Source organism: Aspergillus viridinutans (genome assembly GCF_018404265.1).
Source record: "Aspergillus viridinutans IFM 47045 DNA, scaffold_10, whole genome shotgun sequence".
NCBI classification, from domain to species: domain Eukaryota; kingdom Fungi; phylum Ascomycota; class Eurotiomycetes; order Eurotiales; family Aspergillaceae; genus Aspergillus; species Aspergillus viridinutans.
The window spans coordinates 833,661-856,390 of NW_025091226.1; the positions used below are offsets into that span (position 1 = coordinate 833,661).

A 22,730-nucleotide genomic window follows, 5' to 3' on the forward strand; every position below is an offset into this window, starting at 1 on the left:
TGCAAGATGGGCAAGGAACTCTCGATACTTTGTTTTGGCGACTCCCTTACAGCCGGATACTACCATTTTGGATGCGACTACCATCCATACGCCTTGACACTGAAAGATAAACTGCAGGCAGCCTTTCCCACCACCACATTCACCGTCGACGAGGACGGCCTTCCAGGCGATTTGGTCATCAGCCCTGCCGGATTTCTGCCTCGAATCCAAACAAAATGTGTGTCGACTCCATTATCTTTCTTGCAGTGCTGAGTCTGACTATTACAGTTGACATGGCCAACTATGACTGGGTTATCATTCTAGGGGGAACAAAGTATGTTTGCTTCGTCCTGACGGCTAAGAACCTGCTGCTAATATCAGCAGTGATCTCGGGAGAGGCTATCGCGCTTCGAAGATATACCCTGCCCTACAAGAGGTGTGGGAGGTAGCTCTCCACAACGGCGGAAATGTTCTCGCCCTGACTATTCCTGGATGTTCGGTTGTCAGTACGAAGCTTGACACGAGGAGAAACGAAGTGAATTCGTCCATACTTGCTCATAAAGCGGAGGGATTGTAAGTTCAATAAAGCTGAGAACACTGCGAAGCGGCTAATCCTGGGATAGTCACGCATTTGACCTGCATGGCAAACTCCCGTATCACGACGCCACAGAGGAGTTCAGGGAGAAGATCTGGGATGATGGGCTGCATCTAACTGCCGAGGGGTATAAGCTCGTGGGTGAGGTGGTCGGTGAGCATTTGATTGCGCTGCTGAAGGACAAAGGTTTATAAGGAGAGTGCCAGAGGCGCAGTACCTGCATTAACCCTATGGCTGAGATAGAAGTGGTACTCCCGGTTGGAACGCGTAACTGATCAACAGTTCCTATCTTGTATCGTAGATTTTTGTATAGTTCCCTAGAGCCAGTAGTCTAAATCACTGACCAGACAACAGCTGCCTCTCTATATCAGATGCCACGCATGCCTACCCTGCCGCAAAGCCAATCACGATAGCGACCCTTGCCCGATAGGAAATATGGGGCTTCAGTCGAATTCCATCTCACTTCATTGATATCTAAGGCCCGTTTGAGGCGGGATCTCTAGCCCAAAGATGGATACACGTGTAGAGACATAATATGTTGATAGACTCGTAAGTTCAACTGGTGTAAGGATGGTTCGGAAGACCCAGCAAGGGTTATGATTCAACTGATGGAACAGAAGGCATCCTGCATTAGCCCATTGAGTAAAATTAGTCATAACCCCACTGAGGATCTCCCTGTAATCGACCATACGTTGGCATTCTATCTCAGAGATATGTTACACACGGACTATGTATGCAATAGGAATATCTTCTTCTTTAGCCTTTGCCAAAATGACTATATACCATGCGTATATCACATAAGAGTATCTTGTGCATAAGGACAAAGGAGCTGCTTTGCCCTACCCTGGTTTCTAATTGAGCAGCCATGTCAGCTACCAGGAAAGACGTCCGCGACACAATATGGCCCAGGAAAAGACACTTGCCCATGGTATCAACGCAAAAATGGCGCCCATAACAGCCCCTTCTGGTAGATTCTGGCCGCACAATATCTGGCTGTTCCCTTTCTAGACTAACAGAATCCCCCAGACGCAAATCCACTCGCCATCCTGTTCTGCTCTAACCTCAGCGCTCTCATGTCAATCGTCGAAACATCGATGCAGAAAAATGGCAGCGACTTCTCCTGGAGCCAGGATGCACGAGGCTTCAAGGCGGTCATGGAGGACAGAGCCTCTGTGCGAGTCTTATGAATTGTTATATTGCCTATACTATACTAAACCGAATGGCAAGCAAGTATACGAAGCCATCCCTAACTCAGCTCCACCTGAACCTCCTCAAAGACCAACACAGACATAGTAGCCCAACCACAAGTTACTGCACGCGGCATCAAGCCCCGTGTTCCACTCCCTCAGCTGTGCAAGCGTAATCCCCGCCTCGGTGTAGATAGACCAGCAGCTGTCCCCACTCTCGACTTCACACGGACCTCATAACGCTTGCCAATGCTCAAAGCATCGGATACCCCGGCTACTACTCCGTACGGTTAGTTCCCGGTGGAGCAAGATACACAAGTCAGGAACCATTCTGCGCGGATTGGCCGACGGACCTCAAGGAGCCAAGCTAGCAAAGTCTACAGGGCTAATGACTCAATGAGTGTACCTTTGTCCGCAGCGCCAAGCCTTGGCAGTCAAAAGACTCAAAATGAGGCCGTTCACTGCTCTTGGCACCCATTCTGGGCGCGCAGTCTCGCTGTTTCAGTGTTTAACTGGAGGGATGCGAGGATTCAGCCTAACCTGCGGTACCTAAAGTACTGTTAGTAGGTGGTGCATGACTCTCTTTGCCCATCCCTGCCGTAGAAAAGGTCAGTTCCCAATGGCCCATCGAGTAGCCTCGGCGGCAGGGATTGGGAGATTACCGGCCTAGTGCCCCTATTTTATTTCCTCTGCCAACGCACGTTCATTACAAATATTCTCATCCGCCTTGCCCGCTGCTAGATCCTCGCCGTTCTCAGAGTGGAAGGAGAACCCTTTTCTTTCTCATTTCCGACCTCGGCCTCAGCTATGCACTTTCCCCAAGTGAGGTGGCTCGTAGTCGCCATAGTCTCAACTGCGCACGCAGTCGAAGTGGACTTGGTCTTCCCTCGCAACGAAACATATTCACCAGCCGAATGGTTCCCTATTGTCTTTGCTGTGCAGAACCCGCAGAGTGCAGAACTCCTCAACCTGCGCATCTCCTATGACATCCGCAAGGACACTAACAGAAACAATCAGACCACCCTAAACCACGATCTGCGCTGGGCGAACTGGTCCAGCAGCGCAGACCCTTACCTGGCATACCAGTACGTCCGGGACCTCAACACCACGGGAATTTGGATCGTGACCTGGGAGCTCTACTGGCAAAGCTGCGACGAGGAGGCGCTGGCCAATGGTGGTGAACACGACGGGGTCTTCGAACACTACTACTCCTGGTGGCAGCACTTCACCATCGATGATTCCGCTCCCAAAACAGTGGATCTCATCGCGGCCACCGCCAACGCCACCTGCCCCGAAGACAGGAACGCGGTTGCGATCAATGTTAACGACACAACCATGCATTCCCCCCCAGGTGTGAACGCCGCGGGCCGCGACACTTGCGTCGTCACGGCCAACTCGACTGCTAGTGCCACGCGCACCACCCCGGACCCCTGTCGCGTCGCTATCGACGCTGATTCCGCGGTGAGTATGGCTGCCGTTCACCAGAAACTGCTCTGCGATCGTCTGATAAACCCTAACCCGCCTGAAGACTGTCCTGCGGAGGAGAATGGTGCTCAGCAGTTGGCTGCACTTGGTGTACCTTGCTTCCTAGCTGCTTTCGGTGTTGTTGCGTTTGCGCTCTTGTAGATGGATACTTTTGCTTATGTTGGATCCAGCCCAGCCTTGCTTTGCTTTCCTTGTACTTGCCCCTATACCTTTTGTACACGCCTCCCGGAACACAACCGCTTTGACTAGGCAGTTACAAGGGCATCCATAATCGACAGCATAGCAAGTAGTCGCAACATGAGCTCTCCCCAGGCGGACCAAGGTCCTCCACGCGAAATACCCACCACGCCACTATGTAGTCTAGACGAGCTGAGTAGAGTAAGTGGGCCTGAATTCATTTCATGTATGCAGGCCAAGCCCTGTATCTGTAGGTCCATGTACATGTACGGAGTATACACGCCGGGTGCGCCCTTGGATGAAAAAGGCATCCCTTCCCGCAGCCCAAGCCCTATAATCCAGACCAATTCCTCAACCATACAGTACCTGACATTCACATCCCAGAACTCCATCCGAATTCACCAATCCCGGTTGGATACCCAAGTAGTCAGTAGTTACTACTTCGATAGTACTAAATAGTTGTAAGTCGTTTCTTGGCAAATGATACCCTACTCGGCTCCACGGCACGGCGTACTCTGTAAGTCGCCAGCCCTTACCGTACAGAAAACGCCCTAAAGCGCTAGGTGATAATGCGCATCAGCCCGAACCGAAGCCAGAGGCTAGTTAAATTAGCTGCTTAGGTAGTCCCCTGCACCAAGGCCTTCCCCTGCATAATGCCCTAGTATGAACACTACTCTAACCACCTGACCTGGGCCACCAGGCTGAGGCACATCGATCCTCCCTATTTGCCTGGCACCGGTCCGTGCTGGACGGAAGTAGTCCGAATTTCCAGATTCAGAATCGAGACACAGACTCAACAAACTATAGTGCATACTAGTGTGGATTATAGATTGTGGAGGCTCGAGTGTTGCAGCCTCCGTCTATTGCCAAGTCAGTCCACCTAACTAGGCTTGAACAGTGTAGTTACAAAGTACCTACTACCGGTCAATGACAACAAGGTAGTCTACCTAGATAACCCCCACCCTCACGTAAAGGTCGCAATCAGATGCTCGCTTGGCTCGGCGGGGGATATCTTCTACGCTACTGTAGTCTGCCACTGAGTCAGTGCCCGAGAGAAATTGCGCCAAGGATTGTTAGGAGATTGGCGTACAGCATACCATCACTGGCATTAGGCTGATAATACGCTAGGTATGAAAGGCTTTGATGTATTTGGCTTGTATTTGTTTCCAACAGTGCTATTGGGCGTGAGATGAGCTGAGCTGAGACTGTGAAGGAAGGGAATGAGTGAGTAGGGCTCCGAGATTCCCAGTGGCTCAAGCATATGTATGTAGTATAAATCGCCTCTGGGGGCGTTTCAATCGTCCCAGGTTGATCTGCGCTTCCACCAACGCTCTTTACTCCCTTCACAACCTGTACGCTCTTTTCTTTCCTACCAATAAAGACATTCTTTTTTTTTTTTCTACTTTTTGTTCTTTTGATTTTTGTTTCCATGGTGGCCTTGACCTGGCTCGGCGCGGCAGCAGCCCTCGTGCTCTCCACATGGCCAACTGCAGCCTCTACAAACCCGGGCTTCCGCAAAGCGGCCAGTCCGAGCTACCGCAGCAGTGCCTCGGCCTGCCCTGAGCGCTGCAGCGACGCTGGTCCCAACACGGGAAACTGGTCCGTGTACGCGGACTTCAAGCAGATCCACAAGTGCAAGGAGACCATGTTCTACGACTTCTCCCTGTTCGACGATGTCGATGACCAGAACGGAACCCACCGCATCCAGGCCTGCTCATCATATGGGCCAGACTTTGCCAGTCTCCCTGCCTCCACTGCGCGGATTGCTTCCGCCGAGTTCGTTGATGTTGTGTTTGAACTCGGCTGGTGGCATGAGGGGTTCGGCCTGGCGGCTGCTGGACTGCGGTCGATTGTTAAGCAGATGCGCCGGTATGCCGAGGGTGGGCATGGGCGGACGGACAGGCCGTTTATCATCTATGGCCAGTCTGTACAGGCAACGATTGGCCTGTATATTGGGCAGGGTCTGCTGAATCAGGGGCTCAGCGAGTCTGCGCTGAAGCTGTTCCAAGATAACCTTGACAAGCTCGAGGTCTCCACGCCAAGCCTGGCCATGCAGCTCTGCGAGGAGGGCTACGATAGCACGCACGTGTTTGGTATCATGGCGACCAGCAATGGGACCTTCGCCCCCATCCAAAGTACCATCAAGGCTTGGGCCAACGCAACGTGCCTGTCGTTCTCGGGGTCCACCAAGTTCGCTGGCTCGGCCAAGTTCACTACGCCGCTTACTGAATGGGAACCACACGACCTCCAATTCAACTATCCTGGCTCACAATCTGGCTCGAAACCTCGTTACCCGGGCCGACGGCGAGTGTAGGACTGTACAGGTTGACGCTGGCACCGGCTGCCCAGAACTGGCAGTGAAATGCGGCATCTCGGGTGCCGACTTCACCAAGTACAACCCTGGCGAAGGTTTCTGTTCCAACTTGAAGCCTAAGCAGCACGTCTGCTGCTCCAGTGGAGATCTTCCTGATTTCCGCCCCCAGCCCAACGAAGACGGCTCGTGCAAGGCATACCAGATCCAGGCCGATGACAACTGCGACAGCCTTGCTGCGGAGTACAGTCTCGAGGAGGAAGATCTCGAGAAGTTCAACAAGAACACTTGGGGCTGGAATGGTTGCGAGATTCTGTTCAAGGATACGGTCATGTGCTTGAGTGCATGGTACGCCACCCTTCCCTGCGGAGATCCCCAATGCAGTGTGCGGTCCGCAGGAGCCAGGCACAAACCCACCAACGGATGGCTCGGACATCGCCGATCTCAACCCTTGCCCGTTGAACGCATGCTGCAATATCTGGGGCCAGTGCGGTATCACCGCGGACTTTTGCATCGATACCAACACCGGCGCCCCAGGCACTGCCAAGCCAGGCACCTACGGGTGTATCTCTAATTGCGGGATGGATGTCGTCAGGGGCTCTGGATCAGGCGGGGTCAAAATCGCCTACTATGAAGGCTACTGCCTGAGCAGACAGTGCCTGTTCCAAGACGCCTCACAGATCGATACCTCGCAGTACACGCACCTCCACTTCGGCTTCGGCACCCTGACTGACTCGTGGGACGTCAAGACCGGCGACGTGCTGTCCACCTACCAATTCGGCGAGTTTAAGAGAATCTCTGGCGTCAAGCGGATCCTCTCATTCGGTGGCTGGGACTTTTCAACCATGCCTGAGACATACCAGATCTTCCGCAACGGTGTCAAACCTGCGAACAGGCTCACGATGGCAACAAAGATCGCCAACTTCATCAAGGAAAATGACCTCGATGGTGTCGATATCGACTGGGAGTACCCCGGTGCGCCTGACCTCCCTGACTTCGACCCCGGTACAGAGGAAGACGGTCCCAACTACCTGGCCTTCCTTGTCATTCTCAAGAACCTTTTGCCGGGAAAATCCGTCTCCATTGCCGCTCCTGCTTCTTACTGGTACTTGAAGCAGTTCCCTATTAAGGACATTGCCAAGGTCACCGACTACATTGTCTACATGACCTATGATCTCCATGGGCAGTGGGATGCCCATAACAGTAACTCCCAAGGCTGTGCCACGGGTAACTGTCTGCGCAGCCAGGTCAACCTGACAGAGACACGACAGTCATTGGCAATGATCACCAAGTCAGGTGTTCCTGGCGAAAAGGTTATTGTTGGTGTGACAAGCTACGGGCGATCCTTCAAGATGGCGGACGCAAATTGCTGGGGCCCCGACTGTTTGTACACGGGCGACCGCTTGAATTCCAACGCGAAAAGGGCAAATGCACTGGCACAGCTGGGTACCTTGCCGATGCTGAAATCGCCGAGATCATGAAGGATTCCTCTCGAGTCGTCAAGAGCTATGTCGACACAACCAGCAACAGCGACGTCCTCATTTATGATAATGATGAGTGGGTCGGCTACATGGGCGCCGCCACCAAAAAGGCGCGCGCCTCCTTGTACGCTGCCTGGGGCTTGGGAGGCACCACTGACTGGGCCACCGACCTGCAAACGTACCACGATGTCCCCAAGCCGGCGTACAGCTGGACCAACTTCATCGAACTTGCCAGGGCCGGAGGGGACCCAAAGACGGACCACACGCGGAACGGGAACTGGACTGACTTTGACTGCACAGCCCCGGCCGTTGTGGACTTCCTCGACTACACACCCTCGCAACGGTGGAGGTTGATGGGCGCAGACGCGGCATGGGACGACATTGTCCGGATTTGGAAAGACACCGATTCTCAACGCGGTGGTGTTAATTTCAGCGAGTCAGTCGAGAGTACCACCCGCTTTGGGGGTCAGGCGGGCTGCGGTGTCATGACCACTGCGGGCTGCACCATCGTGGAGTGCGAAAAGGGTGCAGACAGTGACACCTCGGGCCCCGCGGCCATGTTCATCTCGAACTCGTTGGCGGAAATCCATGGAATGTACAAGAGCTACTACGACACCTTGTTCAAGGCTCTCACCATTGTCAGCACGGCGCTCGACGATATGGAGAACAAGTTTGCGCCTATCCCGCCGGAAAAAGACGACACCTGGCTCTTGATCCTCATCGACGTGATCACGCTTGGCGCCCTGGGAACTGCTGGTCCGTTTTTCAACACGATTCTGAAGAAGGACGATTGGTTTGCTGGGAAGACCGGCAGCGCCCTGGATAACGCAAAGGATACCGCCATGACCCTCATCGGACAAAGTACAACTATCGCCAAGGACGCCTTACCTGGAGGGGACGCGGCTAAGTGGACTCCGGAGAAACAGGATGAGTTCTCAGCCTATCTGGGGCAGGTCGTCTATGGCTGGGCAATATTACGTCGCTTGCGCTGAAAGACCTCTTCAGCGGATCCGACGTGGCGATTGACGCTCTCTGGCAAGCCATGTCTGATGGAAAGCTCATCAATGGTAAGAAGGAAGGCGACCTCCCCACGACGGGAAATGAACAGAATGAGCTGCTCGCCAACATCAACAAGTGTATCATTGGCTTCGCCCTCCCCGCCCTGTGGCGACAATCTGGCTCGTACACATTTATTATCGACGCGGGTCACGCTTGTAATGAAGACAAGGATCTCAGCGACTACCTTGACAACGACACGATGGGCGCCACGGGTGTCTGTGTAAACAACTGGCAGTACTACCTGGCGTATCCGGACGGCGATGCAACAAAATGCACCTGCGAGCGCGTCACCGATGTCGGCCCCTGTCAGACAATCTGCAGAGACCAGAAGTTCTCTGCGCCCAAGGGAATCGAGTACATCCCCGACGGGCATAACTACAACGGCATCACGAAGACCGAGCTGGTCAAGGGCTCCGTCCGCACCTGGATCGGAAATGGCAGGGAGAACGGCGCCAAGGTGGGAGACCCGACCAACGAGGGCACCATGTCCGACCTGATGGAGGTCGACGTCACGAGCCCCGGCTTCATGCGGATCCCTGTCTGCAGCCCCGAGCGCGCCTTCCAGTCCTGGGACACGGCCAACAAGGACTCGAGCCCGAACTGGCCCTGCGATATCCCGCCGGGCAAGGACGAGTGCGGGGACTCGACCTTTGTGGACCAGACGAGCGACGCATCGCCCAAGGTTGAGGACTGCCGCCAGGTCATCAAGAACATCGAGGGTGATGGCAGCACCGGCTGGATCACCCAGGTTGTCGGCCATAACCAGCGCGAGATTGCCAGTCATGCAAGCTGTCATTTCGGCGTCGAGGCTACCAAGACTGACGGCAACGTCAACTTCAAGGCCGGCGGCCAGGATGTCATTGATATCATCAACAACGCTATTGCTCAGTTTGGTAGGGATGGGGTGATTGGTGCAAAGGGTGATATGAATTGCAACGGCAATATAAAGAGCCAGCCGGTTCTGTGGGGGATGTACTAGGAATATAATATCGGAGTAGGAGATTGTTCACAATCGTCAAGTAGCACCAACATTTATGTCAGAGCCATGCCAACATAGACTGGACTTTTTTGTGGGAGAAAGGGTGATAATTGTATCTGATTACTGTGCATCAATTCAGGAAGGTTTAAGAATAACAGAAGTCACTCCTATGCATCTGCTTAAATCTTCGGCAACTTTCGACCTGGACTTTCAATCTGCTCGTCATGCGACCCTTTCCATGATAGCCTGCTAAACTACATTACTCAACTCATTTAGGACGAACGGATTCCACATTCGCGCTTAATAGGACCCTTCCAACATTTATACAGTTTGTCTATCCGAGATTTGACCCATGATTAACGTCCTGCACCACCATCAGCAAAACTGAAAACCCTCGCCACCGTGACTCTGCATACCGTTTATCGAGGCTGGAATTTGTGAATTAAGCCAGAAGAAAAACGGGCTGCCAAAGGGCTTACTGTCTATCATTTGCCAGTCGACACTAGAAGCAGGTGTCGTGATCGGAAAGCCTTCAGTGTCGTCGTTTGCCATAGACCAATTAGTCAACACCGTCGCACCGAAAACGGGGAATTGAATGTTGAAACGGGTGCGACTCCCTGAACATACAATCATTAGGCCGCAGTCTAGAGTAAAGTATGGAAGCTATGCTCCTGCACTTACCTTCAGGGTCCGGACAGACGGGACCATCATGAAATGATGCCGGCGGAACGCGCAAAAGCAAAGGGTTTGTCTCGTCATTTGCACTGTCACTAATGATACAATTGCGGTTTTCGAGAATGACCCTCAGAGCTCTCGCTGCCTTCTGTACCTCTTTCGAAGAGCTGCTCGAATGAACCCAGATGTCGTATGTTTTTTGGAGTGACGTCCAGATGGTCGCCTCGGTTACGACGCCTGCGTCTCCTTTACTTTGCGCACCAGCTCGCTGTATGTAGGAGCACAGAATGCTAGTCGCGAGCAGGAAATTATGGTTAACCAGAGAGGAAACTCGCCATCGCTCCTGGTACAATCGGCAGAATGGCTGCATCTCTTCTTCGAGGACGTGCTGGTAGTCGAGAAGTTTGAGCGCGGCATCTAGACATGCCTGCTAAGAGTAGTCATTCTGCGTGTCTGCTTGCCACCTATAGATATCTCTGGTGCAACACAATTCGCGCACGGTGGAACATAATCTCCAGGAACACCTTTTGCATGATCACTTGCGGTGATTCCATGATGCAGTTGGCCATAGAAACCCACTGGAGACATGGTGGGATTGCGCTATGGCCATCTTGAAGCATGCTATCCATCTTCATTATCTCCGTGTAGGGACATTGCCTTGTGTCAGTCACAAGATCCCACACGGAGCCAATTGTTGTCATTGTTCTTGCCTTCACAAGACGGTACAGCATGGGAGTGAGTTCGGTCTCGGGACGCGAAGCTGGCATAGCAACTGTGTCTCAATCCAAATCTTTGATGTGAAGGTTCGCGGGCCCTCTTGTGTCAGTTTGCCAATGCTTACTCAGTCGAGGAAGGCCCATTTGAGTAGAGATTCCAATGTCAAGCTCAACGACCGTAGCCCAGACGCGTTTGCACATCTCCGCTGTAAATGGAGACATGCTGGGGAAATGATGCGGATCCCGGTGGTAGCCCATATGCATTGCCAGCTGTACTATCATCCCCAGGAGCATCCATACCCCGATCTCAGCGTCTCTCCGCAGAAATACCTCCACGGCAATGTACAACATAAGCGTCTCGGGCACATATGGCCCAATACGCAGGCTGGCGCTGGACGCTTCGGATCATTCTGATATTGGTAAGGGGAATTGTCTCTATGTATGATATAATCCTAACCAAGTTCACCATCAGTCCGGAGCCCTTGGTATTGCCACCAGCGTCTGTATGCGAGAGACAAGCGCGGTTGTCTTGCTGAATCGCAAAAAGGCTGGGAATGTCAGGATAGCCGAGACCAAAAGGAACAACAGGAGTCACCCTCCCAAATGCTCTTGCATGCCCTTACACGTCCCGTGAAGCTGTTAGTCTTCTCGCCAATCCTCCTCTTATCTCGCTATACACTGGCATTATGTTCGGCCTCATCTTCCTACTTCACCACGTTCCCTTCGGTATTTCAAGGGGTGTACGGATTCGACGCTGGAACTTCCGGATTGGCCTACCTCGACATGTTTCTCGGTCTGATTCTCTTCTCCATTCTTAGCGACAAGTTTTTGGGACAGACGCAAGGCGGAGTCGCCGTCCAGCCTGAACAACGCCTTATCTTGATGAAGTGGCTTGGTCCTATCGCCCCATTTGGCTGCTTCATGTATGGCTGGAGCGCACAGTATCATGCACACTGGATAGTGCCAATAATCGGGACTTTTATTATCGGCTTTGGCTCTTTATTCGTCGTCATCCCAGGCCAGATCTATTTCGTTGATGCCTTTGGGACGACGGCGGCAGCGTCCACCCTAGCGGCCAACCTCCTCATCCGATCGCCCTTTGGTGCCTTTCTGGATCTTGCTGCCGCGCCTCTGTATGATACTCTGGGACTGGGCTGGGGGGATAGTGTGCTGGGGTTCATCACGCTGTCGTTCATGCCATTGCCGTGGTTGTTTTACCGCTACGGCGAAGCTTTGAGGACTCGTTTTGCGGTTGACAAGTATATTTAGTGGGATTATTCACTCTCTTTTGGGGAATTGATTCGAATAGAAAGTCTCAAAAGATATCTTGTCCTTGGATGTCTCAGAGTTGTGAAATAAGATGTTTCAATATAGCAGGACTGTTTGCCTCCTTGCTCCTATGCACTGACTTGCCCGGATTGCACAAATATTATATGGTTACGCAGTCCCCATCGGAGACTATCTATTTTATTACCCTAGCAGATAACCTTCCACATTCGCCGTCCATTATCCTCATAGCCAAGCGGGTAATCCCGGTTGTCGATAGACTCTGAACAAAGCACACTGCGTATACCAAATACAGTGTCTCGCCAGGAAGACGCATGAAATAAAGTAAACTCGATCCCCATGACAAGCGTTATCTGCATTTGCCTTGTGTCTCAAACTATCTCTTGGAAATAGGGACGGCCAGTTGCCAATGTGTATGGCTTAGTCCCCAGTGGGGTCCCGTGTTCGTTTTGCTTTACCACTTTGGGACGCCGACTGGTGGGAATTTGGGTTGAAGTTTCAATTATTGATTAGTTACTATCCATCTAGATTCATGATAATAATTTTCATGTATATATAAACAGTGGACATCACTGACAGTCGGGCTCCCTGTAAAGTGAGCTTGCCTGGCCAAAAAGAAACAACCGCTATGGATACTATACTTTCAAAGTACTACAATAAGACCCCTAGACCGTTTCACGCCGGTGCACTGACCGCGTACAATGCTCAAGGAGATCTAATTTGTTCCAGCATTCAAGGCACCCAGACCGCGGACCCTGCCGGCCCTGCAGTCACCGAAGATTCAATCTTCTGGGTCGCGTCCTTGACCAAAATCGTCACGGCCGTCGCTGTCATGATTGTCGTTGAGCGAGGCTTGATTTCACTCGATGATGATGTCGGCCATGTTGTGCCAGAGCTCACGACGCCAGAGGTCCTGTCTGGATTCGATGAAGATGGTATTGTCCTTGACGGGGATTCCCCGTCGTCTGATGGATCTCCATTGCTGACAACCTTCCTCCTAGGAAAACCCATCGTTTATCGGACGGAGAAGAAGCTCACGTTGCGTCATCTCCTGACGCATACAAGCGGCTTCACATATAGCGTGATGAGCGATAATCTGCAGAAGTGGGCCGCGTATCATGGGAGAAACATCGACCACACACAAGGAACTTATGTACTCAGCTCCATTTCTCCAAATTCGGCTGATAAGGGATCTGACCAGAACCGTCATCTGACTGTAGGAGTCAATCACATATCCTCTTATCTTCGAACCCGGTGAGGATTGGAGATACGGGCCCGGAGTCGACTGGGCAGGACGAGTGGTAGGTCTCTGGCCGCAGCATTGAATTCAGTACTGCATCTAACCAGGGCACATAAAGGTCGAAGTCCTCTCCGGGAAGAGACTCGGGGAATTTATTCACGAGAACATCTGCGGGCCATTGAATCTCCAATCTACCACCTTCCACCCGGAGACACTGCCCGACTTCGAGAAGAGAAAAGTGGAGATAGCCCTCCGCGACGGAGACGGATCCCTAAATCCAACCAAAGAGTTATTCCCCCTTCCTACGCCGGATGACCTCGGCGGCGGGTCACTGTATTCCACACCGCGCGAGTTGACCAAGTTTCTATCAACTCTTCTGGCAGGAGGTCGAGGAATCATCAAACCCGAAAGCGTGGATGAGATCTTCCGGCCTCAGCTGCCGGAAGCTGTGAGGATAAGGTTGAACCAGCAGATTAATATGCCAGAAGCGCGAGCAATGAAATGGTTCTTCACGACAGGTGATCAAATCGACTTTGGGCTGGGCGTCGCAGTCACAGTCGGTGATGTTCCGGATGGTCGTGCACATGGGACAGTTTCGTGGGGGGGACATACCAATACTCATTTTGTAAGTGACTTTCTTGTCTCCTGGTCGAAGGAAGGCTGAGCACTGATGAGACGGATAATATCAGTGGATCGACCGGACGACGGGAATATGTGCGACGAGCTTCTTCCAGCATCTTCCTCCGTCGGATGCCCAGGTGATTGCGCTCCGGGATGAATTTGAGACAGAGCTGTATAGGCAGATACGGCATACAAAGCCGTGAGCTAGGGACGCCACGTTACTATGACTGTTCATCTCGATAGGGCCGCATTGCGTATTAAGCTGGGCTATAGTCGTCTACTTATGTGGAAGCATGTTTAGAAATAGATATTCGGTCCGAGGGACCTTACGACGAGTGGCGACCGGTCCTTAGTAGGCATATCACTTACAGGTAACCGGCGCCTAGTCCCATGACTACATCAACAAGCACACATTCGTCTAAAGTCTCAACTTCCGAGCGTGCGGTCTAAGATGGTGTTGAACTTGATGGGAATCCGAGATCCAATACCGATCATCGTTTACACTCTGGATGGACCAACCATGTCCGGGTGATAGACAGATCACTACTTATTCAGAGATGGCACTCTCTTGAGGAAGCTGGGATTGTCTCGGAATTCCTTTTGGGGTCTCTAGTGATGATGTCTCTGCGATTTGCAGCAGTGTCTCCACTTGCCCTCTCGGTGGTTGTATTGCCCACATGGTATCGTAAAGCCAAGTCTCCAACTAGCTTGTTGATACTTGAAGGATATTAAGCATATTCTCAGACGAGGATATCCAACTAGCAGTATTCGCATGATTGGTGCTTACCCCGCTGCATGTGAGACATCCTTAGCATGAGACATCACCGGTCGCCATCAATTTCAACTCTTCCTTCATCTTCTTCTCCATCCACCTCAATTGTTGTTAGAGATTTATTCACAGGCCTATTTCATCCAAAAACTAGTATTATCCATGGCGTTCACGCGCGGCATCTTTCCTCTCTATGCGCACGTCCATCATGGAATAATAGCCCGCCAACAGGGACTCCGCAGATGCCCTCAACCCATCGCATCCTTCTCGACCCATTTTGCTGTCGCAAACAAGCAGATCGGCTCTCAGAAAGGCCAGTCGCAAGACCCTCATCCGCAGGATCCAGAAATCCCATCCTTCAGTTTCGACTCTCTCGGTCTGAGCAGGACTACCAAGACCGTTGTCCTCGTCATCCTCGGTATCTTTGGTACTATCGAAAGCTGGTTCTGGGTCGAGACGATTTGGCGCTGGTGGAAGAGCGACGCTGAGGATACAAAGTAAAGCCAGAAATCATGTTGGGAACTGGCTGCAGTACCTGGCGTTTTGTACGATAGAGAGGACCTGCCATATTATACATCTCCGCTCACCACGATAACAATTTGATATTCGTTCAAATTGACCACTACTATGAGTCATGCTCACTTACATCTAGATATCAACTCGCTTTGGATAAACGATCTGCAGCTTGACTTTAAATACGAGTACGGAGTGAGTTATCATCATCATATCTGCCAAGCCGGCCATTCCCTCCAATCAAGGACCGTGAGTCACTATCGTCAATAAACACGATACTCCCACATTTATAAGCACCTGGATTTCCCGTTGATGAGTCCATCAGCATAATTCTTCTTGGCCAGGTCAAACACAAAATGACCAAATTAACTCCTCCTATCCCTACCCAAACATGGACCAAAGGGCCGTACTTCATCTCGACGGACTCCTCACTTATCCCCCTCGAAACCCTCAACGACTGGTTCGCATCAGACGACCTATACTGGGCAAAGGCACTGCCCCTAGATATCCTAAAACAGTTACTTGAGAACTCCCTCTGCTTCGGCCTCTACTACACACCCGACCAGCCAGACAAAGCCAGCGCAGGTCCCGAGTTCGTCGGCATCGCCCGCTTCATCACAGATTACACCACCTTCGTCTACATCACCGACGTCTACGTGCACTCCAGCCACCAGGGCAAGGGGCTGGGCAGTTGGCTTGTAGAGTGTACTGGCGAGGTTATCGATGCGATGCCGTATCTGAGACGGAGTATGTTGTTTACGATGGACTGGGCCCGGTCGGTGCCGTTTTACAAGAAAATCCTGGGGATGAGCGTGCAGGAGAGTAAGAGTGGAGAGGGAATGGCTATGATGATGAAGAAGGGGAGTGGGTATCCGAACTATGAAAATGGAGCTTGATTGGAGACTTTTTGCCAGAGGTTTTAAGGCGGGTTGATAACATTAGAATGGTCAATTATGCAAGGAAAGGGATAATTACGAGTTTTAATAATGCAAAGACGGTAAGCAAGGAATGGGGGCCCAAAAAAAAAAATTGACCTACGCAGGATTCGAACCTGCAATCTCTTGATCCGTAGTCAAGCGCCTTACCATTGGGCCAGCAGGCCTTGTTGACGGCGTTCTGCCGCTATTACATATATAGAGTAGATTGAATACTCTCTGCGATTATTGAAGATGTGCGCTTCCGCACGAAATATTTCAAGGAACAGAATATGATTCTGAGAAATAATGGGTTTCTTAATAAGTCCATTGAAGCTCCTCCTGAGCCAAAAAGTGTCAGAAGAAGTCGGGATTCATGTCACATCAGGAATATACATTCTTCGCAGCTAAGTTCATCGACGTGCAGGCCAAACTGAACGTCTGATGTAGAACGCTTATCGATGAGATGAAGATATCCAAGCATCGACCATATTTGAAAGACACTGTCGAACATCAAGTATCTTGGTATTTCTTCCATTACAGATGGTGGTTAAGAATGGTTCAGAACATATGCGCGTTTGCAGAGTTGGAGAATCAAGTAAAGAAGTCAAGTCTAGGACGACAGTTGCACCAGTATACACCGTCAGATGCAAGCAATGCTGGCATAGCAGACCTCAGGGATATGACCAAAAGGCTAGCATTCGCAATATTGTGGGGCTAAATACAGACAGCATTCAGGTAAGATATCCAATAGCTGTGCTCGTCTGCGTTGCGGATTCTATCATTTTTCCTTGAACCCTCCACCTGTGTCGACATCGGCAACAACGCTCGGCTTATGGCGAAGTACCCATGACTCCCACCTGTCAATACCTCTTGCACATACTCCTGCCTGTTGAAAGCTTGTTTCGAGCTGAACCGTCGAAGCAGTCTTTGGATAATTGAACAGGTGCTCCTCCAATTCAATATGGTAAATCAAATCTACTCTCAGCTCTAATTCAAGTGTATAGGCCAGAGGGGAGGAAAGAGCAAAGTACATAGCATGTCTATAGTATTGCAGCAATGACTAGCCGAGGTAGGCTGAGTTTGCGCTTGGCCCAAAAGTGATAGTTATCTTCATTCTTAGCCTTTTGTGCATTGTATGATCATCATGATTGACACAAAAACTTAATATATTTACAAAAACATTACTAAACAATAATATGACAGTGGCGTGTAGGTTACCTATGCCAGCGTGCACTGCTACAAGTCCCATATCACCCTTGCATATCAGCATCTTTGACAACAGAAGGCCTGATCTTTGGCAGCTTCCTTGATTCTAGCAACCAGGATGAAATGGTACCATACGTAACTGTTGACTGTCTGTGTTGACTGCCTCAACATCAGATCTGCATGAATGTGACAGCAGGACCTGCTGTGCATCATCACATGTAATTCATGATCAGCGCCCCCTTGCAGTTGATGCAAGAATGCTAAATCCATCCCAGATTGTGTTACGCGTTGCAATATGGAATAGCATCAGACCAATCATCGAACAAGTGGAAGGCAAGGGATGGACTCTAGATAGGAAGCAATCTACGCAACGGGTCAAAAAGAGAAGCAATTGACTTTATGCAGCGACCTGATCCAATAATATAGAGGTCTTGAGCAGGATTCTTCCTAACGAATTCCACTTATGGTCATCAAGGCCTTGCAGGGGAACACTTCTTGTGCAGGGTAGTCTGTGAAGAGAAACATCTATAGAGGTTAACCTGTGATTAGTTGTACCTTATGCATGGGCCACATTAAGCAATGTGATAGGTTAATGTAAGAAGTGATTGAAGAGCAGAAGCTCAAGATTCTCATATCAATTTAAATATCGGCTCCACTAGACTCCTGTTCGAACGTGTAGAATGTAACAGTATCTGTGCCAGAGGGCCGACGTCAGGCCTCAAGGAAGCTGTCGACAATGTCATCTGTAGATCACTGCTTGACTCAGAACAGGATTAATGTTCGAGACAGCGAGTTGAAACCAGGAGGCACATTCTAGCGCTTACTCTGCAGGCATAACATTATTCAAACCCCGAATCAAGGAGTATCCCTGCATTACTGTATTCGTGATCTGCACAGGAAGATCCACTCACACAATGACATGTTTACTAGGTGAGGAGTCAAGATAAAATATAAAGCCATGATTTTCTGCCAGTAGAGACTACTGTAGATTCTCTCTGGTCTGGTCTCTTACCACTTCGAAATGATGTACTGGATGCCTATATCCTGCCATCCTAACTTGCGAGCGACGAGGTTCTTCAGGGAATCAAGGTGACATCCATCTTCAATATTTCCCGGGCCTGGACTTGGCCAGACTTCATCCCGACCCGAAATGGGTCCGGTTTTCACCGGATCGAAAGAGCGTTTGGAGTAGGGAAACCGAAATCAAGGCAGTTTCCTGGCCTAGGGACCGAATCCACAACACCGTGGCTTCGGCGTGGCCCGTGTGGCTTTTTTCCCGATTGCTGCGGTTGGGGTATACAACGCTGACGGTGACCAATCAGCGTGGAGCCTTGGGCACATGAAAACATGTTTGGCACAGGGTCCAAGAATCCTCGTAGAATTTTCATCATCCACATCATCGTATCCTAGATTAGTTTGCAGATCGATGTTCCAAAGGGTGGATCACTGTCGATCATATCGGAGCAAGGGAGGATAGAAGCCGTGCCGAATTATCCCAATTAGGCAGGCAGTAAGTAAAATATGTCAACAGAAACCCGCATTCCAAGAGGTCGTGTTCTCTCCCGCGACTCTTAATCAATCGATTCGTCCTCGTCCGATCTGTATCACAGTCTCCTTTGGTAAACACAGAAGATTAAAAATTATCAATTCTTTTTACCCTCCTCACCGTGTCATTAGCGAACAAGCACAAGTTGACAGCCATGTCTGGGGATAAAGCTCCAAAGGCGTCGATTGAGCCACCTGCCTCTCTAAATCAGGGGCAGGGGCAGCCGTATCGCATTCTCTCCAAGAAGCAGAAATGGAATATTGTCATCTTTGTCTCCCTGGCGGGCTCCTTATCGCCCCTCTCGTCGAACATCTATTTTCCCGCTATCGAGACCATATCCACTGACCTGGGTGTGAATGCGTCCCTTGTTGCGCTGACAATTACCATCTACATGGTTGTACAGGGGATTGCCCCTTCCATCTTCAGCACGCTCTCAGACACCTGCGGCCGCCGCCTCACATTCACCATATGCCTCACTATTTACACGGCTGCCAACCTGGCTCTCGCTTTTACGTCCAGCTATCCAATGCTCATGGTCTTGCGAGGCCTACAGGCCGCAGGCTCTGCCGCTACGATTAGCATCAGCACTGGTGTCATCGCCGACATTACATCCGCAAAGGAACGTGGTGGCTTCATGGGGGCGAACGCCGGGATGCGGTAAGTGCTGCGGATACCACATGGCCCTAAAAGTAGTTCATATCACTGACGCCAGTAGTATGACGGGCCAGGCGTTTGGACCTGTCATTGGAGGTGCTCTGAACAGCGTGTGGGGGTTTAGAAGCATTTTCTGGCTGCTGTTTGCCTTGAGCGTGGTCATCCTCAGCGCCCTCCTTATCTTTCTGCCGGAGACTCATCGCGGCATAACGGGCAACGGCAGCATCCCTCTTTCGGGGTTTGGCAAGCCCTTTATCTATATGATCAAACCACCCATGGCGTCACCAATGGCGTCGAAGGGCAGCCCTGAGTCGAGTCGGCCACCGAGTCCTCGTCTACCGATACCCATGAAGAAGAAGAGAGCCTCCAGTCCTTTAGCCTATATATTTGAAAAGGATATCGCAGCCCTTCTGGCCTGGGGCGCAGTGGCCTACACTGCATGGAGCATGGTGACATCCTCGACTACGACGATGTTGCTGTACGGTTTCCCCTATCTTAATGAGTGGCAGCTTGGCCTATGTTTCCTGCCCAATGGCTTTGGCTGCATCTGCGGCTCGCTCAGCTCAGGCTGGCTCCTGGACCAAAGCTTCAGACGTGCCCAGGAGCGGTACAGACGAGAGCACAACATTCCATCCGAAGAAAGAATCGTCGGCAGGCGCGACTTTCCTCTCGTACGGGCCCGTCTACGTTACATGCCCCTTTTCAGCATCGCACTCGTCATCTCGCTAGTGCTGTACGGGCCCAGCTTCGAGTTCAACGACTTGCGGCGGCACTTCGGTCCGAACCTCGCCGCGCCGCTCATCCTCCAGTTCTTGATCGCATTCTCAGCAATGGCCCTCTTCAACATCAACTCGACGTTGCTGATCGACTGCTTTCCTGAGCGCCCTGCCAGCGCGACAGCGCTCAACAACCTGTGCCGTTGTCTGCTCGGCGCGGCGGGTGTCAGTGTCATCCAGCCACTGATTGATGCCGTAAGGGTGATGAAAGCTTTCTTCATTGTGACCGGCGTAGTGCTTCTTTTCCAACCGCTCATTTTGGTTGAATGGAAAATGGGGGAGCGGTGGAGGCGAGAGCGAGAGGACAAGCTGGCGGCTTGTGATGAAGTGAATTCCAGCTTCTAACATGCAAATCGTCTCCAAGCTAATGTGCAACGAACTATTGAGGAACGAATTTAACCGATAGAGCCTTAGGTGCAAAAAAGTTCAGAATAGAGAGTGTGTTAAGATCCATTGGATTGGATGGAGCTGTGAAGAGTATGGGAGAACAGACAAGACCTGCACATAACCGGGACATAGAATGTCTTCCCTATGAATAAGGCAATTCCGCTGCCATATAAGACTTGTCCCAATCTAACTATAAAAACATTGTATTTTTCGAAAACAGAACTGAATTGTGGGGTTCATCTGCAAAGAGAGAGTAGATTAGGTTCATCAACTAAAAACCTAACAAACAGCTAGGCTGAAGTCACAAGAGAGAAACCTACGTATTCACTTACGGAATAATGGCCATTAGCAGCAATACTTCTCTTTACACTAGGTTCAGACTTCAGACTGAATAACCTGTCTTGGGGCCAACAGTGCAGGGCGAGGATATATCTATGTTCACTAATCAGATATTGGAGCCGACTCAAACCCGAAGCAAGGTAAAGTAACGGAGCAATAATCCTCCCGATTGCATATTAGAGAAATTTCGAGAGTATTGATTCCATTGGCTTAATAATAAATAACGTGCTCAGGAGGCAAGAGCAACGCATGGGTGGTCGTCTGCCGTCGCTCTACCGTTTAGGATGTAGGCCCTAAGTCTCATCTATGGCTCAAGAAGTTGTGTCTAGTATATCTCAACCCTTCACCAATTATCATGGCCACCAGTCCCAGGATTATTTGTCTCATAGTAGTTTCTTAAGTGCCATATCGTAGCTACATAGTAATTTGCGGCGAGCCAAGCGCCTCTATTTGATACTAGGCTTGTTCTGATTGCTATTGAGTGAGGAGGTATGAAGGACTCGAACAGCAGCCATAAGATATAGGCAGAGTACCCTCCTGCATTATACAACTGATGCCAACAGAATTGACATACTATCAGACAATTCAGTCACATTTATAGTGTCATAGTCTACAAGTCTGTCACTGCATCTTCGTAGCAAATCAACCCATTGGTGTTCTAGAAAATGCAGGGGAAAATGTCAAACAGAGTCCGGTATATACATGTTGTCAATCATTAAGGCAGGAGCAGAAAGAGCGGCATTCTCATTCAAGTTCCACGACAAGCTTGGTGCCCCGGCCCTCTCCCTTTCGAAGCGTGTTCAAGCCCTCGAAGATCTCCTTGAATCCGCCTTGCGTTGTCGTGATGGGTGGCGGTCTCACATCATCACGGCACAATTCTGGCAGACCAGCATAAAACTGACGAAGAGCCTGGCGATCAGATGGGGCTACCGAAAACGAAGGGCCTAGTGGCGCCATCATGCTGAACTGCCGACCGAAGACAGTGTAGACCATCAGAAACTTATACTCGATGTCTGGTTTATTCGGCTTTCCTTGGTCAAGTAACGTTATCACTTTCCCCTTTCTCATCACATTGGCGCAAAAGGTGGTGGAACCACCCTCTGAGAAACAGTCCAAGGCTCTTGTAATATTTGGATAGGCTTTAGCGATTTCACCAGCAGCTGTTGGAGACCGGTAATCGTAAACAGCATCTGCACCATATCGCTTCACAAGATCAAAGGAACGTGGCGATGCGGTTACAACCACCCTTAAACCTGCCCTCTTGGCTAGCTGAATCGCGAAGAGACCAACATTTGAACCGCCCGAATAGATGAGAATTAGCGATTGATCGGTGTGGAGGCCGCGCCCCTTCTCGATATCTGCCCAGGGGATGTCAAGATACGCAAGTGCAAGCATCGCCGTAGCTGCTGGGACTCCGTAGGTAGCGGCTTCAGCGTAGCTCATCGTCTCAGGTACTTCCCAGGCAAGATCTCCGTCGACTTTGAGGTACTCGGCAAATGAGCCAACATCAGGGTACAGCCCGCCATGAACAAAGCCAGCTATTCTGTCCCCAACCTTCCAATGTTGTCCCGAATTCTTGCCAACCTTGGCCACCTGGCCTGCATAGTCACAGCCAGCAACACTATTCTGCGGTGAAATGAAATCGACGTCCTTAAAGTCTATTGGATTTAGCGCAACAGCAGATACTTTAACCAGGACCTCGTCTTCGGTGATTTCTGGGATAGGGATTTCTGTGACATGTGCGCCCTCCCCAAGTGGACTGCCAAGAGCAAAGTTTAGTAACCGCTTGGGCAGAGACTGTGTTGTGACTATTGCTTTCATCGTTGTTGAA

At 50.8% G+C, this 22,730-nt stretch overlaps 11 protein-coding genes and 1 non-coding gene across 12 annotated transcripts; 9 read left to right on the forward strand and 3 right to left on the reverse strand.

Moving 5' to 3' along the window:
- Positions 1 to 6: 6 nt before the first annotated feature.
- Positions 7 to 768, forward strand: Aspvir_001974 (SGNH/GDSL hydrolase family protein; the record flags this gene model as incomplete). The annotated part of the gene is made up of 4 exons (XM_043273578.1): positions 7 to 217; positions 268 to 313; positions 364 to 552; positions 603 to 768. The coding sequence occupies 4 exons, from the start codon at positions 7 to 9 to the stop codon at positions 766 to 768; spliced, it is 612 nt and encodes a 203-aa protein (XP_043129513.1).
- Positions 769 to 2,568: 1,800 nt separating this feature from the next.
- On the forward strand, positions 2,569 to 3,387 carry Aspvir_001975 (uncharacterized protein; the record flags this gene model as incomplete). Its single annotated transcript, XM_043273579.1, has 1 exon — positions 2,569 to 3,387. One exon carries the CDS (start codon positions 2,569 to 2,571, stop codon positions 3,385 to 3,387), a length of 819 nt encoding a protein of 272 aa, XP_043129514.1.
- Positions 3,388 to 4,852: 1,465 nt separating this feature from the next.
- Positions 4,853 to 8,207, forward strand: Aspvir_001976 (uncharacterized protein; the record flags this gene model as incomplete). The annotated part of the gene is made up of 4 exons (XM_043273580.1): positions 4,853 to 5,711; positions 5,773 to 6,062; positions 6,133 to 7,117; positions 7,177 to 8,207. The coding sequence occupies 4 exons, from the start codon at positions 4,853 to 4,855 to the stop codon at positions 8,205 to 8,207; spliced, it is 3,165 nt and encodes a 1,054-aa protein (XP_043129515.1).
- A 50-nt stretch (positions 8,208 to 8,257) lies between these two features.
- Aspvir_001977 (uncharacterized protein) lies at positions 8,258 to 9,253 on the forward strand (the record flags this gene model as incomplete). Its single annotated transcript, XM_043273581.1, has 1 exon — positions 8,258 to 9,253. The coding sequence occupies one exon, from the start codon at positions 8,258 to 8,260 to the stop codon at positions 9,251 to 9,253; it is 996 nt and encodes a 331-aa protein (XP_043129516.1).
- Positions 9,254 to 9,609: 356 nt separating this feature from the next.
- Aspvir_001978 (fungal specific transcription factor domain-containing protein) lies at positions 9,610 to 10,866 on the reverse strand (the record flags this gene model as incomplete). The annotated part of the gene is made up of 5 exons (XM_043273582.1): positions 9,610 to 9,617; positions 9,670 to 9,870; positions 9,935 to 10,355; positions 10,417 to 10,700; positions 10,770 to 10,866. 5 exons carry the CDS (start codon positions 10,864 to 10,866, stop codon positions 9,610 to 9,612), a joined length of 1,011 nt encoding a protein of 336 aa, XP_043129517.1.
- Positions 10,867 to 11,427: 561 nt separating this feature from the next.
- On the forward strand, positions 11,428 to 11,913 carry Aspvir_001979 (uncharacterized protein; the record flags this gene model as incomplete). Its single annotated transcript, XM_043273583.1, has 1 exon — positions 11,428 to 11,913. The coding sequence occupies one exon, from the start codon at positions 11,428 to 11,430 to the stop codon at positions 11,911 to 11,913; it is 486 nt and encodes a 161-aa protein (XP_043129518.1).
- A 646-nt stretch (positions 11,914 to 12,559) lies between these two features.
- Positions 12,560 to 13,995, forward strand: Aspvir_001980 (serine hydrolase domain-containing protein; the record flags this gene model as incomplete). Its single annotated transcript, XM_043273584.1, has 5 exons — positions 12,560 to 12,866; positions 12,933 to 13,084; positions 13,152 to 13,232; positions 13,290 to 13,796; positions 13,861 to 13,995. 5 exons carry the CDS (start codon positions 12,560 to 12,562, stop codon positions 13,993 to 13,995), a joined length of 1,182 nt encoding a protein of 393 aa, XP_043129519.1.
- A 728-nt stretch (positions 13,996 to 14,723) lies between these two features.
- Positions 14,724 to 15,062, forward strand: Aspvir_001981 (uncharacterized protein; the record flags this gene model as incomplete). The annotated part of the gene is made up of 1 exon (XM_043273585.1): positions 14,724 to 15,062. One exon carries the CDS (start codon positions 14,724 to 14,726, stop codon positions 15,060 to 15,062), a length of 339 nt encoding a protein of 112 aa, XP_043129520.1.
- Positions 15,063 to 15,430: 368 nt separating this feature from the next.
- Positions 15,431 to 15,970, forward strand: Aspvir_001982 (GNAT family N-acetyltransferase; the record flags this gene model as incomplete). The annotated part of the gene is made up of 1 exon (XM_043273586.1): positions 15,431 to 15,970. The coding sequence occupies one exon, from the start codon at positions 15,431 to 15,433 to the stop codon at positions 15,968 to 15,970; it is 540 nt and encodes a 179-aa protein (XP_043129521.1).
- Positions 15,971 to 16,104: 134 nt separating this feature from the next.
- On the reverse strand, positions 16,105 to 16,176 carry Aspvir_001983. Its single transcript has one exon. It is a non-coding gene; the product is annotated as a tRNA-Arg (tRNA).
- A 2,721-nt stretch (positions 16,177 to 18,897) lies between these two features.
- On the forward strand, positions 18,898 to 20,518 carry Aspvir_001984 (uncharacterized protein; the record flags this gene model as incomplete). The annotated part of the gene is made up of 2 exons (XM_043273587.1): positions 18,898 to 19,400; positions 19,459 to 20,518. The coding sequence occupies 2 exons, from the start codon at positions 18,898 to 18,900 to the stop codon at positions 20,516 to 20,518; spliced, it is 1,563 nt and encodes a 520-aa protein (XP_043129522.1).
- A 1,125-nt stretch (positions 20,519 to 21,643) lies between these two features.
- Positions 21,644 to 22,720, reverse strand: Aspvir_001985 (zinc-binding alcohol dehydrogenase family protein; the record flags this gene model as incomplete). Its single annotated transcript, XM_043273588.1, has 1 exon — positions 21,644 to 22,720. One exon carries the CDS (start codon positions 22,718 to 22,720, stop codon positions 21,644 to 21,646), a length of 1,077 nt encoding a protein of 358 aa, XP_043129523.1.
- Between the last annotated feature and the right edge of the window lie 10 nt (positions 22,721 to 22,730).